Below are 17,200 nucleotides of genomic sequence, written 5' to 3'. Positions count from 1 at the left end.
AATCCAGCAGGCAAGGCAGAGGTTCCAGTGAGCCAAGATCATGCCAGTGCACTCCAGCCTGGGCAACAGAGCAAGACTCCATCTCAAAAAAACAAACAAAAACAACTTAAGATGATTCTGTAGGCACCTGTTGCTACAGAGGTGTGTGAAAAGTGGGGAGTGGGATCCAACTCAGTCGGGAGCAATCAGAGGAGGCCTCCCTGAGAAAGTGAAATGGAAGTGAAGTCTGAAGAGCAAGTAAGACGTTAATTCATATGAGGCTGTGGGGAGTGTGGAGTAGAAAGAAGGAACTGCATTTCCAAGGACACCACGACAGGAGGACTGGATGGTGGGCATGGACACAGATGATCCTGGAGGCAGGCAGGTGCTCAGGGAGCTGGCAGCACAGTGGCTGGGACTGGGTTCAGGGTCAGAGGGAGCTGGCTACCTTCCTCCTCTGGCCTTCTTCCCGCTGGGCAGCCCTGTTCTTGTCAGTCAGCTCTCTTACAACAGGGATTCCCAGCTCCCAGCCAGCCCTGAGAGGGGTCAAGATTCCAGCAAGGGCTGTTTTATAAAACATTGAGCTCTCTTATAAAACACACTGGGGAGAGTTAAGTAGAGGTAGAAACTTCTTCCCTTCAGAAGGACCTTTCCATTTCCTCCAAACAGGCATACTCACAGCAGAGACTGATTTTAGAACAACTTGCATTCAGCAAATAGCCATCAGGATCTTTAGGCAGTGGCACACTGTACAGAAAGTTAGGTCATCTTGCTTGCTTGCTTCTCTTCTGCCCGCGCCCAGCCCAGGCCCCCACCCATTGTGCCGCATGTTACTCTGAACTGACAGCTCTGGCACCTGGACAATTGTGCATTATTTTGTATGAGAACATTCCTAAGCCATAGAAAATTCTCCTCCTCCACTGTCCCTATTCTCACCATAAATACACAAATGCCCCCCTCAATCTTCAAAGTAATTAACAGTCTTAAGATCAGCAGTTCTATTACAGCTCACCTTCTGAAGTGAGGTCACCTGTTATTGAGGTTTAAGACCCCAGCACACAGCTGCCATTCCTTCTCAAGCTGTTAACTGTGTCTGGCTCAATGTGGGTGGCTTTAACAAAATGCCCTAGACTTTGGTCCAAATCTTTCAAGAACCATGGGCTATATACTGCAGGCTTAGGTCTGACATCAGGGTGCCAGCAAGATCTGGTTCTGGGGAGGATTGTCTTCTGGGCTGCAGACTGCTGACCTCTTATTGTATCCTCACGGTGGAAAATAAAAGCTAGAAAGCTCTCTGGGGTTCCTTTTATGTTACTTCCCAAAGTCCTCACCTCCTAATGCCATCATATTGGGGTAAGAATTTAAACATATGAATTCTGAAGGGCACAACATTCATTTGATAACACTGTGTGTTACTTTTCTTTTTATAGAAAAGGAAATGGCAAAAAGTAACATTTCATTACTTTGTTTCAGGCGTTCTGGAAGGTACATGTCTTGCGGTGAAAATCATGGTGTCAGACCCCCAAACCCAGAGCAGTATTTGACTCCTCTGCAGCAGAAAGAGGTTACAGTGAGACACCTAAAGACCAAGCTGAAGGAATCTGAGCGCCGACTCCATGAAAGGTGAACCTACCTTCCTTGCACAGTGGGGTTTGTGACAGCTGCTTTTTCCATAAAATGAAATATGAACCCAAACTACAGAAAGAAAAGAAAAAGTGATTGTATTCAGTTTTTGTCAAATTTTTAAAATCAGCCTCTGAAAAGAGCCATTTCCTAATTCTGTGTGATTTGACTGTTGCAGGAGTTCAGGGAGGCCTGTAGGTTAGAGGGGATCCTTTTGTTGTTGTTGTTGTTGTTTTCCCAGTGTGTACAGCTTTGAGGTGAATAATTGGGTGTGTGCATGACTATTTTTAAATGGCAAAAACACGTGCAGGAACAATCCCATACTTCCAGCAGAATAGGTAATTAAAAGTGAACTGGCCTTTTCTTCCACAGTGGTCACACACCATGGACCAATTAAGCCCTGTTTATATTCGTGCACGAATGGATATCTATGTGCATTGTGATTCCTGCATGCTATTTTTGTGCTGAAGGAAGGGACTCATTGTTCTTGGCCAAGTGTTAAGGTTGAAAAAAAAAAAAAAAAGCCCATGCTTAAGAGATCTTATCTTGGAGAGAAGACCTTTGACATCTTGGCAGCAGGCCAGTTTTTCTGCTTGATGATTTTCCCCTGGAACATTTTGGAACAGACCAGAAAAGCTCTGACCAGTGTAGCTGCGAGTTCAGGTTGAAGGTGGCATTCACATTCTCTAAGAGTCTGGGTTAGCTACCTGATCAGCTCAAACCTCCTCCTCTGCCGCCACAAAGATATGGAGAAAACTCAATGACCTTGGTTGCTAAAACTGTGGGGAGATAAGGGCACAGACTATGAGGAAAGGACATTTTTCATCTTCCAAATTAATTTGGTTCCTCATCTGTCTGAAATAGAGCTGAGACCCAAACTCCCTTCTGGGGTGAGTCAAACCCTGAGTCTGGAAGTGTTTGGTCTGTGGTTTGAGGAGTTCATGGGAGGATTTGAGCACTCAAGGGAGAAAGAAATGAGAATTTAGCAAATCTTGGGAAAATATTCTAGCCTAAACTTAAAGAACAATATTGAGGTTTCTTTACATATATGAGGATCCTGACTACTCGGACTTCCTGTCCACTGAGAATGTAAGGACTGACTATGAAAAACTTATATGTAGGAAAGAATTTATATACAAATATCTTGAAATAGTGTTGTCCTGTGAAGGATCTAAAAATTAGGATAGATTCTCCTTCATGTAGGATGAATTCAGTATTATCCTGAGAGGAGATCGAATAAGCAGTTGTCAATATGTAAAGTCCCTGCCACTGTAGCATTTTATGATTTCCAAAATGTTTATCATTGGAATGCCATCAGAACAATTTAGCAAGGCAAAAACTTACCAGTCTACCTTCTGTCTTTGATAGGTAATTAAAAGTGAACTGGCCTTTTCCTCCACAAACTATAGACATTAGGAACAGGTAGGCTATGGAGATAAAAACAGGCTAAGAGATGCTAAGTTGTTCTAATCATAAAGTTTCAAATATTAAGGATTGAGTAGAAGACTTGTAACACACTTTGGGCAATGTCTGACCCATAATGAGTACTGAAAAAAAAAAAAGGAAATTGTGGTAGCTATTTTGATTCTGATTCTGATTACTATTATTACTTTAGCTATTTTACAATTAAAGAGAAAGTTCATGGCTAATCTCTGCCAAAGAGAAAATGCACTGCTTCTTTAAGTTTAGGCTGGAATATTTTCTCAAGTTGTGCTGTATTCTCTTGAGTTCCCTGCATTCAAAACTGATTTCACATCTATATTTCAAGTGGAAGAGTATGAGTTCTTGGCTCTTTGCCAGAACTGCCTGTTGCCCAAATCAAAGTTATTTATTTATTTATTTTTATTAACCATGCTTTTCTTGGCACTCTAGGGAAAGTGAAATCATGGAGCTTAAGTCCCAGCTGGCCCGCATGCGAGAGGACTGGATTGAGGAGGAGTGCCACCGAGTAGAGGCCCAGTTGGCACTCAAAGAAGCCAGGAAAGAGATTAAACAGCTCAAACAGGTCATCGAAACCATGCGGAGCAGCTTGGCTGATAAAGATAAAGGCATTCAGAAATATTTTGTGGACATAAACATCCAAAACAAGAAGTTGGAGTCTCTCCTTCAGAGCATGGAGATGGCACACAGTGGCTCTCTGAGGGATGAACTGTGCCTAGACTTTCCATGTGATTCCCCAGAGAAGAGCTTAAACCTCAACCCACCTCTTGACACAATGGCAGATGGGTTATCCCTGGAAGAGCAGGTCATGGGGGAAGGGGCTGACAGGGAGCTGCTGGTGGGAGATAGCATAGCCGACGGCACAGATTTGTTAGATGAGATGGTGACAGCCACCACCACAGAATCTGGTGACCTGGAGCTTGTGCATTCCACCCCTGGGGCTAACGTCCTGGAGCTGCTGCCCATGGTGGTGGGTCAGGAGGAGGGCAGTGTGGTGGTGGAACGAGCCGTCCAGACCGACGTGGTGCCTTACAGCCCTGCCATCTCGGAGCTCATTCAGAATGTGCTGCAGAAGCTCCAGGACCCCTGTCCATCAAGCTTGGCATCCCCTGATGAGTCTGAGCCAGACTCGATGGAGAGCTTCCCAGAGTCCCTCCCTGCCTTGGTGATCGATTTAACTCCAAGAAATCCAAACTCAGCCATCCTTTTGTCTCCCGTGGAGACCCCGTATGCCAAGGTAGATGCGGAAGTTCATGCAAACCGCCTCATGAGAGAGCTGGATTTTGCAGCCTGCGTGGAAGAGAGGTTGGATGGGGTCATCCCACTGGCTCACGGGGGCGTCATGAGGCAGTACTGGAGCAGCAGCTTCCTGGTGGATTTCCTGGCTGTGGCTGCCCCCGTGGTCCCCACGGTTCTGTGGGCATTCAGTACTCAGAGAGGGGGAACGGATCCTGTCTATAACATCGGGGCCTTGCTCAGAGGCTGCTGCGTGGTTGCCCTGCATTCACTCCGCCGCACTGCCTTCCACATCAAAACCTAAATAGAAGTTGTTGTTACCGTGTGCCAATGTGTCCCATGTGGGTTGTGCCAGGTAGAGAAACAGGAGGTTGATCTGTGACGGTCTCTATTCTGTTGTTTTGCTCCTCGGTATTTGATTTGCACTATATTTAGTTGAAGCCTGTTCACTGTTTAAAACCAGAGGTATCTTCAAAGGCATGGAGACCTGGTTCCAGTAAATGTCCCACCAGTGCAGTATAGAAAGCATGCTCATGACCCTGCCGTGTCGTCTGAGGTACCCGTTCTTATCCTAGTGGTTCAGGAAGAGAAAAAGCAGTTTGCACTTTCAAGACAGCTTCTCTAAGGCTGGCATGTTATCTCCTTGCTTTGCTTTGTGCCGTTTTAAAATGTGTAATTGTTCCAGCATTCCAATGGTCTTGTGCATAGCAGGGGACTGTAACCAAAAATAAACATGTATTTGTGTAATTGGTTTGAAGAAGTCTTGAATAGCTCTTTAGTGTCTTACTTGGGGTTAATAAGATTTGAGTGTTTGCAATTTTTTGCTAAATGTAGCTCCAAAGTCTTAAATGGCTTGTGTGTTCTTAAACTGTTAATTGATGAAACTGTGTGTAAGTTTACAATGTACTAACTTATTTTTTTTGCTTATTATATATAGTGTTTTATTGGAAATTGTAACCACACACTTCAGCATGATGAAAATAAAGATTAGTGTTTCCATTTAAATAAATGTTTTATCCTCCTATAAAATAATTATTTCTGTGATTTTACTTCTATGTATAAGGAAAACAATAAATAGCAAATCTTACACTTTATCAGTAGGGGTCTGTAAGAATTGAAATAAATGAGAAAGAGGGAAAAAGACTTATTAAAAAAAGGTGAAAATTTCCTACCCTTACTTAAAAAGCATCATTTCTGAATAAAAGTAGCTTTGTTTGCTCTTAAATACCCACGCACTTGTTTGTCCACGTTTATGCAGTAAGTACATCTTGAAGGTTTTCAGGAACATTGGGTTGATTTCTCTTAGGCATGCTTAAGAGTGTGCAGGAGAGGGAGAATATAGTAGTGCCATATAGCTTCCTTCCCCAGAATGAGGATGAGGGCTGGTGGCTCGGAAGGGATAAGAAGGTATTTGATCTATAACCATTTGGTGCTTACACCAAAATTTTGAGATTAGCATTTTACGCATATAAGGGAGCTAAGCCTCAAAGAGGAAAAATGTTCAGGATCTCAGAGCTCATCTCCAGAAGCCATGATTTCAAGTGTTTGCAAAAGCCTTTTCTACTTTACCACACAAAGAGAAGAGACCTGGAGAATACCCTAAGTTCTCATACAGAAACTCTTCTTCCATAGTCTTTATCACCTTTAAACATACCATTTTTTTTTTTTTTACAATGCCTTGGTCATCACCCATCTTCCATACTATATATTAACTCCATAAGGGCATGGATCCGTGTTCTGTTTTGTTCACAGATGTATGCCAAGAACCTAGAACAAATGAAAGAAACAATAAGACTTAGTATTTGATAGCACAACAGGGAACCTATAATCAATAATAATTTAATTGCACATGTTAAAATAACTAAACGAGTATAATTCAATTGTTTTTAACACAAAGGATACTTGAGGGGATGGCTACCCCATCTTCCATGATGTGATTATAACACACACATTGCATGCCTATACCAAAATATCTCATAGGCCCTATATAGACACCTACTGGGTACCCAAAATTTTTTTTTAAATATTTTAATTTTCTAAAAATAAATTAAAATTTAAAAAGAACTGAGTACAGTACCTGGCATATAGTGGGAAGTCTAGAAATTGCTGTTGAATGAATGAATTAATCCAGCAAATACTTACCAGCTACTCAGATGCTAACTAGGCACTTTCCAGGATGGGTCTTAAATAGTGAAAGAGACAAGAAAGAGACAGACAAGGTTTCTGTCCTCAAGGAGCTTACATTCTGTATCTGTGAAGGCCACAACATGCCAACAAATAAGCAAAAGATGGTTTCAGATCGTGGTGAGTGCCTCCAAGGAAATAAGGTTTTGACCATGTATGGCAGAGGTGAAAATAAAGAACACATCTCTGAAGAAATAACATTGGTGGGAATGGATGAAAAAGAATCAATTATGTTAAGATATGAGGCAAAATGTTGCAAGAACAAATGCAAAGACCATTAGATAGAAAGAGCTTAGCATTTGACAGGAGTATTCTGGAGGTCAGTGTGGCTGGAGCAGAGTGAGAAGAACGAAGAAAGTTGGAGTAAACAAGAAGTTGGTTCATATGGGGTCACATAAACCACGGTAGAGGTTTAGTTTATTCAGTGACACCATTTAGGGGCCTATTGTAATGTCCAGGTGAAAGGTGATAAAAATTTGGAGGTGGAAGTAGATACAGAGATTAATTTGAAACAGCTTGAAGATACAACTAATATGATTTGCTGATGGATTAAATGTGGAGCAAGGAAAAGAAAAAAACAAGGATGACTCCGGTTTTTGGCTTGAGCAATTGGATAAATGGTGGCCCTATTTGCTCAGAATGCAAAGAGTTCAAGAGAAACAGGTTTAGGAAAATAAAATTGAGATGTCTATTAAAATATGTGGAGATATCAAGAGTAACTGCATATTTAAATGTGAAAATCAAGAGAGCTGTCAGGACTAAAGTTATAAAATTGAACCTTTTCAGCATTTGCATGGTAATTAAAGCCATGGGAGCAAATGAGGTCATCCAGGAAGAGTAAAGAGAAGGAAAAAAGGTCAAAAATGGACTTTTGAGGTAATTCTACATTTAGATAGAGGTAGAGGATGAAGAACCAACAAAACAGCCAGAGAAATGGCAGCCCAAAATGTAGGAGAAAAACTAGGTGACTAGTAGTTTAAAAACCAAGAGAAGACAGTGATTCAAGAATGGAGCAGTCAATTTGTGTTGAAATCCCACCAAGAGATTGAATAATATGAGAATAGTTACATAGTCACTGGCTTTGACAGCAAGGTCTTAGTGACTATGTCAAGATCATTCTTTGGAGAAATGGGGATGGAAGGCCAATTGGAGCAGGTTGAAGAGTGAATGGAAGAGAGACAGTGGAAAGAAATATGTGCTGCTGAATTTATTAAGTTTTACAATGAAGGAGAATAGGAAAATGCATGGTAGTTAAAAGGAGATATGAGGTCAAAGGTTAATTTTTCCATATTGAGAAGAGATAGAACATGTTTGTATGCTTTTCTGATTGGGCCAATGAAGAGAAACAAATTAATGACATAGGAGGGAAAAATAAGAAAAAAATTATAAATTAATTGAAGAAGGAGAGCCCTTGAAAAGAAGAAATAGGATGCAGGGCATGGGAATATGTGTGTGAGCAGATGATTTGCCTCTGATAGGACACTTCTATTGGAATACACATGTGTCTCAAGCACATACATTTGTATTTACACATCGTGCAGCTCTAGTCAGCAGTAGAAGGATTTGTTTGAAATGGAAGGGAAACTATTTCTGGAGGTGAATAATCAGAAGTGTCCCAAAATAATGAGCCATGCTGATTCAGGTCCCTTCCTGTAGTCCAGCCCAGATCAATACCTAGATACTGGTATCTTCCTTAAAGTCCCTCCTCGTTTTATTTTAAGCCATTGCTAAAAGCATTTTTACTTAAAAAAAAAATTATAAGTCTGTTTTGGGTATCTGTTTCCATAGAAACAAATATAACTACACAAATTCGGCGTTATTCTCCATCAATTCAAGTTGGAGAGAAAGGATAGGCTCTCGTTAGAAAGAATTCTCCACAAACCGCAAATATTTGTTGATTGTCAAATTGGATGCAGCTGATCACCAATAAGAAATAGCTTTGTTGTATTAATGTCCTATATCCTTCTTTACATAAACCAAAAGATTCAAACAACATAACTCATTGGAGACACTGGACATCCCATCACCCTCATTCTCTTCCCTTTTTCTGGTTTCAGCATGTATAGTCTGTGGAAAATTACTGCTTTTACTCAGAACAGTCTCTCACAAATGAGTCCCTTGGAGTAAATAAAAGATGGAACATTTTTGCCTTTCGGAAGCCCAAGACGTTGGCTGCTTTTGTGGACAGCATGATCTAATCCCATAGAAAAAAGTGCCTCAATGTTGCTTTCAGTGATTTGGGTACCTGTGATGTACAAACAAGAAGGAAATGGAAAAAAAAAAAGAACAATTCCACTCTATTGAACAAATTGCTGTCTTATCAAAGCAAATGTTAAACATTTCCTACAGTTATATGTGCAAACATTCCAATTTATAAGAAAAGATTTTTCCCAAAGGGGTATGTTGACCTTTCCAAGTTGAGCTGTTCAGAAGAGGGGAAAAAAATGCAATGTACTCAGATGCCAAGCGTTTCTGACATTTGTGGCAGAAGAAAAAGCAAGTCTGTGATTTGCATTCATCATTTGCCCTGCCTAAGTAGTGGTTGGGTCTGATATGTTTTTCTCTTGAGGGTTTTTCATTTTAAAAGATTTGGGGTAGTTTCCCTTTCCATTTTGTGTCAGTGTGCACTTGAAAAAATTTTATTTCCTTACAATCTTGCCAGGCGAAAAGTGCACAATGAGGCAGTAGCCTAGTAACAATCAAATTTTCAAAGAATGTCAACAAAGTCTCAATTATCCTGCCTGAACAAAAACAATTAGCAAGTCCAAATAGAATAAAACAGGTTTATATCAGGTAATTATTTTAAACCCACTAGAAGATAATGCACTGCTGTGACTGCTGATTTTCCCACAATAATGATGGTGGTTATAACTAATGGTTACAATAATAACTCCAAAGAATTCTAAGTAAAAAAGGTTTAAGGGCTACTTAGAAGAGTTTTGTTAAAATATTGAAATATTTTAGTAGCATTTATTTTTGTTGAAAAATATACTTTAATAAGTATTTTAGACATTTAAAAACCCCTATATATAAAACACATAGAAATGTAGTTTTTGGAACATAGACATCAGGCTGGGAGCCCAGCCATTGGCCTCCCTCTGGCCCCCTGCAGGGGTTCTGGTATCACTTCTGAGAACATCTTGCATATCATTTCCCTATATACCAGGTTCTTTGAAAACTTCCAGTTCATGTAAGATCTCATATACGAAAACTGGTAGTTAATTGAAATACTGCTCTGGTTAATGCTGAAGACATGTTTGTCTATTGCCCTAAATAAAGGAATGCTTAATGGAATTTTTCTAAACCTTTGTTATAAAATGTTGCCTGCCAGTGCCCTATTAGTTTAACTTATTCTCTCTGAGTATAGAAGCCATGTAAGTATCTGAGACTATCATGATAACAGATGACGTATTATAAAATCAAGTCTGGCTCCCCTTGTTAATATCAAAGGTAGGTATCATGGCTTTCTCTAATTTGATGGTGCAGTTAAGAACCTCCCTCCCTTCCTCACAATTTACATAGCTCCCAGTGTTTGAAATGATTTGCCAGCCTCGCTTTCCACAGTAAACAATAGGTGCTGGCATTTTAAACTGACCTTCAATTCTTCTGAACCAGCACATTATTTCTGGCTTGTTAGTTGTATACAGAAAATGAAAAACGAAAGCAGACAGTAATTTTTACAACTCCCATTGAAAGCTGTAAATAGACAAGTTTTAAAAATGATCATCCATGCACTGTCTCACTCCATAAGGGCTCCTTCTAATCAAGACAGATTAGGTAATTACAAGGTTCAGATGCACTGCAGAGCCTCACAAAACAATAAAAGCACTTGTATTTTCATGTTTTAAACTTAATGTGACAAGTTAAATATATCTATATTCTTATGCACATCTTCATTTAACACTGCAATAAAATGCTGAGTTAATTTCAGAGGCCACTATATCTAATGATGGTGTTGTTTTTCTCTCTAAAGCAGGTAAGCACTGCATTTATTCAGGAATAGTCAACAGGTTTGAAAATGGCATTGCTGTATAAGGATTCAAATTAAGGTTTGAATATTTTGACAAATAAAACTAATTATGGGTAGTAGTTAATATCTTATAAGGAGCCAAAATTGGTCCAAGAATAAGTCAACATACCGCTGATCAGAGTATGTTCTTTGAATTTTCTATACAAGGAGGTGTTTTCTTCTGTGCCACTCATTCAACCAAATCCTAAAGACAGTCGTTAATAAGATAACTAGATAAGGTTAGGGACAGTTTGTAGCAGGAAGGACTCTAGGTATGATACTGGTCTGCACAGGCATAGAACCTGTGGCCTTGACCTCGTCAGAATTATGACCCAATCGAGTGAGCTAATTGGCTTATTTCTTCAGATGTGTGAATATAAACCACATTTCATTTTGCCTTGATTATCTGACGCAAATAAACTGCAAATACGTAATTATATGGCATTGATATTCACCTACAGTTGTCATTTGTGTGAAAATAAAAACCAAGCTAATTTTCTTCATATTTATCAAATTATTAGAAAACACAAATGGGTATTATATACTATAATTTGTAATGCTATCTTCATTAGAATTAGGAGAAACTTTAAAAGGCTTTTGGGCAGCTCATAGTTTCATCAGAAGAGGACTTAGAAATCACAGTCCACATACACTGTTGACTAACCACTATTATAACGTCCTCTCAAAGCTTGCTATTTTCCATTCCATTAATCAAGTATACAATTTATTTTCTAAGCTTGGTTTCCTTATATGTGAGATAAGGGTAAGATCTCTCTTACAGGATTGCTAAGAGTCACTGATACAATTAGTCAAAGACTGAGACGTACAATAAATGTTCTCTTTCTTGCTAAATTTCGAGTTCAATTTAAGGGTGTATAAAATACTGCAAGATTAGGCAACTTCTCCCACTCTTTACAGGGAAGGGGCTGCCAGTACCACTGCATGGTGAGATGTGGTAAGTATACAGGGCCTCATAGCGACTTCCAATTATTGAGTGCTTATACTGAACACTTACATACAGTCTCAGCCCTTATAACCATTTCCATTTAAAAGATTTGCAAACTCTGGCAATTTGTTTAATGCTGTACTATTTCTACAGCAGCTCTGAGAATTCTGGGAATTTCTGAGAGCTGGTGTGACCTGATCAATGTATATAAGGAAAGCATCTACAGAAAGAACCCCTGAAATGAAGTACCCTGAAAGAGTAGGCTAGGATTATCTTGCACTGGCTCTAGACTTTCAGTGAGCTTCTCTGCAAAAGTTTCTGTTGGTGAACTAGCAGAGTCAGCAGCAGGTATGAAAGGATAGGAACAAAATCTGTTGTATGACAGTAAAAGATGGTAAGGGAGGTCCCTAGAACAGTGTTTCTTTCAAGCTATAGAAGATTGAAGGTGTCTGGTGAAAAAGCATCTTACTAGCTCTCAAAACTTACTCTGGTTACTGAGAATTCCCAATGGTAGTGACCAAGAGGGATGGAAGAAAAAAGTAGAAGGCAATATAAAAAAAAAAAAACAGTTGAGTACAAAAGGAGTTGCCTAGCTGTGCTATTGCTGTGAGCTTGGGGCAGTTTTGGTTAAAGAAAAGTAAAAGAAATTACACAAAGAAAAAAATAAATTCCTTCATACTGTATTAGGACAGAGCAATACAAATTAGAAAAAAAAAAGATATAAATGACAAAAACAAGTTATTAGCTACTAAATATACCCTTGATGAACCCACTATCTTCTTCAGCCCTCCAGTTCACCTAATCTGTAGGGTCTAGCCCACTCCCAACCTCCCAGCATGGATCCATCCAGAACTCTGTCGTGTTTGCTTACGTACCCAATTAAAGATTTCCTTTGAGCAAGAGGCTTAAGGAGTATGAAAATCATTGTTGATTATTCCAAATCTGAACTTCATAGGATCAAACGAGTATGTTAGCTCTGTCTGGTTCAAATCATCCTTTAGTTAACATACCATTCTCAACAAAATTCAGGCTTTTTGGAACACTGACTATGGTTAGGTTTATACCATGGTGGTAGCTTGTAGAGTGGTGTTGAAAGCTCAATCCAGATGCTGGTTTCTATAGTTACCTTCTGCCCAATCACCAATCTTCATCTAGAAACAACCTAGGAAAAACCCAGAGGTGAGTACACGTCAAAACTGAGAAATTCAGATGCAGAATTTTAAATTTTCAGTTCTAAAATGTCAACTCAAATATGCTACACTAAAAGAAGAGCCGAATAGAGGATATCCCTAGGTAAAGCTTAAGAATAAGAAATGGCTAGAAACCATGAAATGTCTGCATAAAAAAAAACTACAAAGTAAGTTTCACATGTCTTTGATTACTTGTTAGCACATGAAATGTACAATTTTGGTAAACAATTAAAACTTCACTAATTCTATGTAAGCCTACCAGTATTTCTTATTACTTCTAATAAGCATCTAAAACTGACAATTCTTTATTGAAATCAAGAAAACAAAAGTGATAAACCATAAACTTAGTAGCTAAAGGAGACAGTTTGCTATCATGAAGTTTTTGTCATACGCATTTAACTCAGTGACTACTTTTGGGACCACAGTATACCCAACTTAATACAGGAATTTAGTTTACATGTCAATAGACGTAAACTAAATTCCAGAATTATCTGTTCTACAAGAAAAATCTGTTTCTTCCTAATTAATCATACTAACTATAATTTCGAATCAGTCTTTATTTCTAAATAATCAAAAACCAAAAAGCCAACCAACAACAAAAAAAACCTCACACACCTGAAAATCATGACCAAAGCAAACTTAACTACTTTTCAGCTACTGGGGAAAAGCAATACAAGTAATTGAGCTAAAGGAGGTGATCCTCTAAGAACCCCAAATTTAGAGAAGCCATGTTGTATTCCCATAATAACTAAATATAAATACAAAGAAGGAAGGGAATACATTATTAAAACTTTGAGCTCAATTCTATTTAAGTTGGGAGTTTATTAGTAGAAATGCTAATGAATATAACTGGAAATATAATTTGGGGCTATAAAATGCTCTGTACCAAAGTTAAATTTCATCTTATTCTGTAATCACATTTAGTCTGGAAGCTTGGGCTCAGGGCTCAAAGGGTTCTCATTGCATAACTCATGATTTTTTTATGAAATATCACTTTAAGAAAAATATATTAGCAATGTTTGGCCTATGGAGTATCTATGACATTTTAAAGTCTCACATAGTGTCAATTCTAGGCAATAACTTAAGAAAGTAAGTCTTTCAAACCAACAAAGATCAAAAGAGACAAAGAAGGCCATTAAATAAGGGTAAAAAGATCAATCCAACAGGAAGAACTAACTATCCTAAATATATACGCCCCCAACACAGAAGCATCCAGATACATAAAGCAAGTTCTCAATGACCTAAAACGAGATTTAGGCTCCCACACAATAATAGTGGGAGACTTCAATACTCCACTGTCAATATTAGACAGATCAACGAGACAGAAAATTAACAAGGATATCCAGGACTTGAATGCAGAGCTGGACCAAGTGGATCTAATAGACATAAACAGAACGCTCCATCCCAAATCCACAGAATATACATTTTTCTCAGCACCACATTGTACTTACTATAAAATTGACCACATCATTGGAAACATATCACTCCTCAGCAAATGCAAAAGTACCGAAATCATAACAAACAGTCTGTCAGACCACAGCACAATCAAACTAGAACTCAGGATCAAGAAACACACTCAAACCAGCACAACCACTTGGAAACTGAACAACTTGCTTCTGAATGTTGACTGGATAAACAATGAAATGAAGGCAGAAATAAAGATGTTCTTTGAAACCAACCAGAATGAAGACACAACTTACAAGAATCTCTGGGACACCTTTAAAGCAGTATTGAGAGGGAAATTTATTGCAATAAATGCCCACCAGAGAAGAGAGGAAAGGTCTAAAATTGACAGCCTATAATCAAAATTGAAAGAACTAAAGGAGCAAGATAAAAAAAACTCAAAAGCTAGCAGCAAGAGATAACTATGATCACAGCCGATCTGAAGGAGATAGAGACACAAAAAACCCTTCAAAAAATCAATAAATCCAGGAGCTGGTTTTTTGAAAAGATCAACAAAATAGACCAGTAGCCAGATTAATAAAAAAGAAAAGGGAGAAGAATCAAATAGATGCAATAAAAAACGATAAAGGGGATATCGCCACTGATTCCACGGAGATACAAACTACCATCAGAGATTACTACAAACAGCTCTACTCACATAAACCAGTAAACCAGGAAGAAATGGATAAATTTCTAGCCACTTGCACTCTACCAAAACTAAACCAGGAGGAAGCTAAAACCCTGAATAGATCAATAACAAGGACTGAAGTAGAGGCAGCAATCGATAGCCTACCAACCAAAAAAAGTCCAGGTCCAGACAGGTTCACAGCTGAATTCTACCAGACGTACAAAGAGGAGCTGGTTCCATTCCTTCTGAAACTGTATCAAACAATACAAAAGGAGGGAATCCTCCCTAACTCATTTTATGAGACCAACATCATCCTGATACCAAAACCAGGCAGAGACTCAACTAAAAAGGAAATTTCAGGCCAATATCCATGATGAACATCGATGCAAAAATCTTCAATAAAATACTGGCAAACAGATTGCAACAGCACATCAAGGAGCTTATCCATCACGACCAAGTAGGCTTCATCTCGGGGATACAAGGCTGGTTCAACATAAGGAAATCCATAAATGTAATCCATCACATAAATGGAACCAAAGACAAAAACCACATGATTATCTCAATAGATGCAGAGAAGGTCTTCAATAAAATTCAACAGCCCTTCATACTAAAAACTCTCAATAAACTAGGTATTGATGGAACGTATCATAAAATGATAAAAGCTATATATGACAAACCTACCATCAATATCATACTGAACAGGCAAAAGCTGGAAGAATTCCCTTTGAAGTCAGGCCCTAGATAAGGATGCCCTCTCTCACCACTCCTATTCAACATAGTATTGGAAGTTCTGGCCAGAGCAATCAGGCAAGAAAAAGAAATAAAGGGTATTTGATTAGGAAAGGAGGAAGTCAAACTGTCTCTATTTGCAGACGACATGATTGTATATCTAGAAGACCCCATCGTCTCAGCCCCAAATCTTCTCAAACTGATAAGCAACTTCAGCAAAGTCTCAGGATACAAAATCAATGTGCAAAAATCACAAGCATTCCTATACACCAATAACAGACAAACAGAGAGCCAAATCAAAAGCGAATTCCCATTCACAATTGCTACAAAGAGAATAAAATACCCAGGAATACAACTAACAAAGGATGTAAAGGACCTCTTCAAGGAGAACAACAAACCATTGCTCAATGAAATAAGAGAGGACACAAACAGATGGAGAAACATTCCATGCTCATGGTTAGGAAGAATCAACATTGTGAAAATGGCCATACTGCTCAAAGTAATCTATAGATTCAATGCTATCCCCATCAAGCTACCAATGACCTTCTTCACAGAACTGGAAAAAAACACTTAAACTTCATATGGAATCACAAAAGATCCCACATAACCAAGACAATCCTAAGCAAAAAGAACAAAGCCAGAGGCATCACATTGCCAGACTTCAAACTATACTACAAGGCTACAGTAATCAAAACAGCATGGTACTGGTACCAAAACAGAGACATAGACCAATGGAACAGAACAGAGACCGCAGAAGAAACACCACACATCTACAACCATCTGATCTTTGACAAACCCAGCAAAAACAAGCAATGGGGAAAGGACTCCATGTTTAATAAATGGTGTTGGGAAAACTGACTAGCAATGTGCAGAAAGCAGAAACTGGACCCCACCTGTCACCTTACACTAAAATTAACTCCAGATGGATCAAAGATTTAAACATAAAACCTAACACCATAAAAACACCAGAAAAAACATAAGCAAAGCTATCCAGGACATAGGCATAGGCAAGGACTTTATGACCAAAACACCAAAAGCAATGGCAATAAAAGCCAGGATAGACAAATGGGATTTAATTAAACTCCAGAGCTTCTGTACAGCAAAAGAAACCATCATTAGAGTGCATTGGCAACCAACAGAATGAGAAAAAATTTTGCAATCTACCCATCTGACAAAGGGCTAATATCCAGAATCTACAAAAAACTAAAACAGATTTACAAGAAAAAAACAACCCCATTCAAAAGTGGGCGAAGGATATGAACAGACATTTTTCAAAAGAGGACATATATGAGGTGAACAAACATATGAAAAAATGGTCATCATCACTGGTCATTAGAGGAATGCAAATCAAAACCACACTGAGATATCATCTCACACCTGTTAGAAAGGCGATCATTAAAAAATCTGGAGACAACAGATGCTAGAGAGGATGTGGAGAAATAGGAACACTCTTACACAGTTGGTGGGAGTGTAAATTAGTTCAACCATTGTGGAAGACAGTGTGGCGATTTCTCAAGGATCTGGAAATAGAAATTCCATTTGACCCAGCAATCCCACTATTGGGTATATGCCCAAAGAGCTATAAATTGTTCTACTATAAAGACACATGCACATGTATGTTCATTGCAGCCCTGTGTACAATAGCAAAGACCTGGAATCAACCCAAATGCCCATCAATGATAGACTGGACAAAGAAAATGTGGTACATATACACCATGGAATACTACACAGCCATAAAAAACAATGAGTTCGTGTCCTTTGTAGGGACTTGGATGAATCTGGAAACCATGATT

At 38.8% G+C, this 17,200-nt stretch overlaps 1 protein-coding gene and 1 long non-coding RNA gene across 10 annotated transcripts in view; one reads left to right on the top strand and one right to left on the bottom strand.

Moving 5' to 3' along the window:
- SYBU (syntabulin) overlaps positions 1-5,311 on the top strand; it is a 114,124-nt gene extending 108,813 nt beyond the window's left edge. For 7 of the 9 annotated variants that reach the window (XM_032252107.1, XM_032252066.1, XM_032252116.1 and 4 more), the window contains 2 exons: positions 1,453-1,602; positions 3,475-5,310. In XM_032252107.1, coding sequence (XP_032107998.1) covers positions 1,453-1,602; positions 3,475-4,582 — 1,258 coding nt within the window. In that variant the 3' untranslated portion in view covers positions 4,583-5,310. Of the gene's footprint in view, positions 1-1,452; positions 1,603-3,474 lie in introns of all 9 variants that reach the window. The other 2 variants (XM_032252084.1, XM_032252075.1) reach the window with 1 other exon arrangement.
- On the bottom strand, positions 4,816-13,776 carry LOC116532723. Its single transcript, XR_004260943.1, has 2 exons — positions 12,428-13,776; positions 4,816-6,045 (listed from the first exon to the last, which is right to left on the bottom strand). It is a non-coding gene; the product is annotated as an uncharacterized LOC116532723 (long non-coding RNA).
- Positions 13,777-17,200: the final 3,424 nt, after the last annotated feature.

Source organism: Sapajus apella, unplaced genomic scaffold (assembly GCF_009761245.1).
Source record: "Sapajus apella isolate SASKATOON/1434 unplaced genomic scaffold, GSC_monkey_1.0 scaffold3, whole genome shotgun sequence".
Lineage (NCBI taxonomy): Eukaryota > Metazoa > Chordata > Mammalia > Primates > Cebidae > Sapajus > Sapajus apella.
Note: the sequence above shows the minus strand (reverse complement) of the source record. Positions and strands in the feature narration are given on the sequence as shown.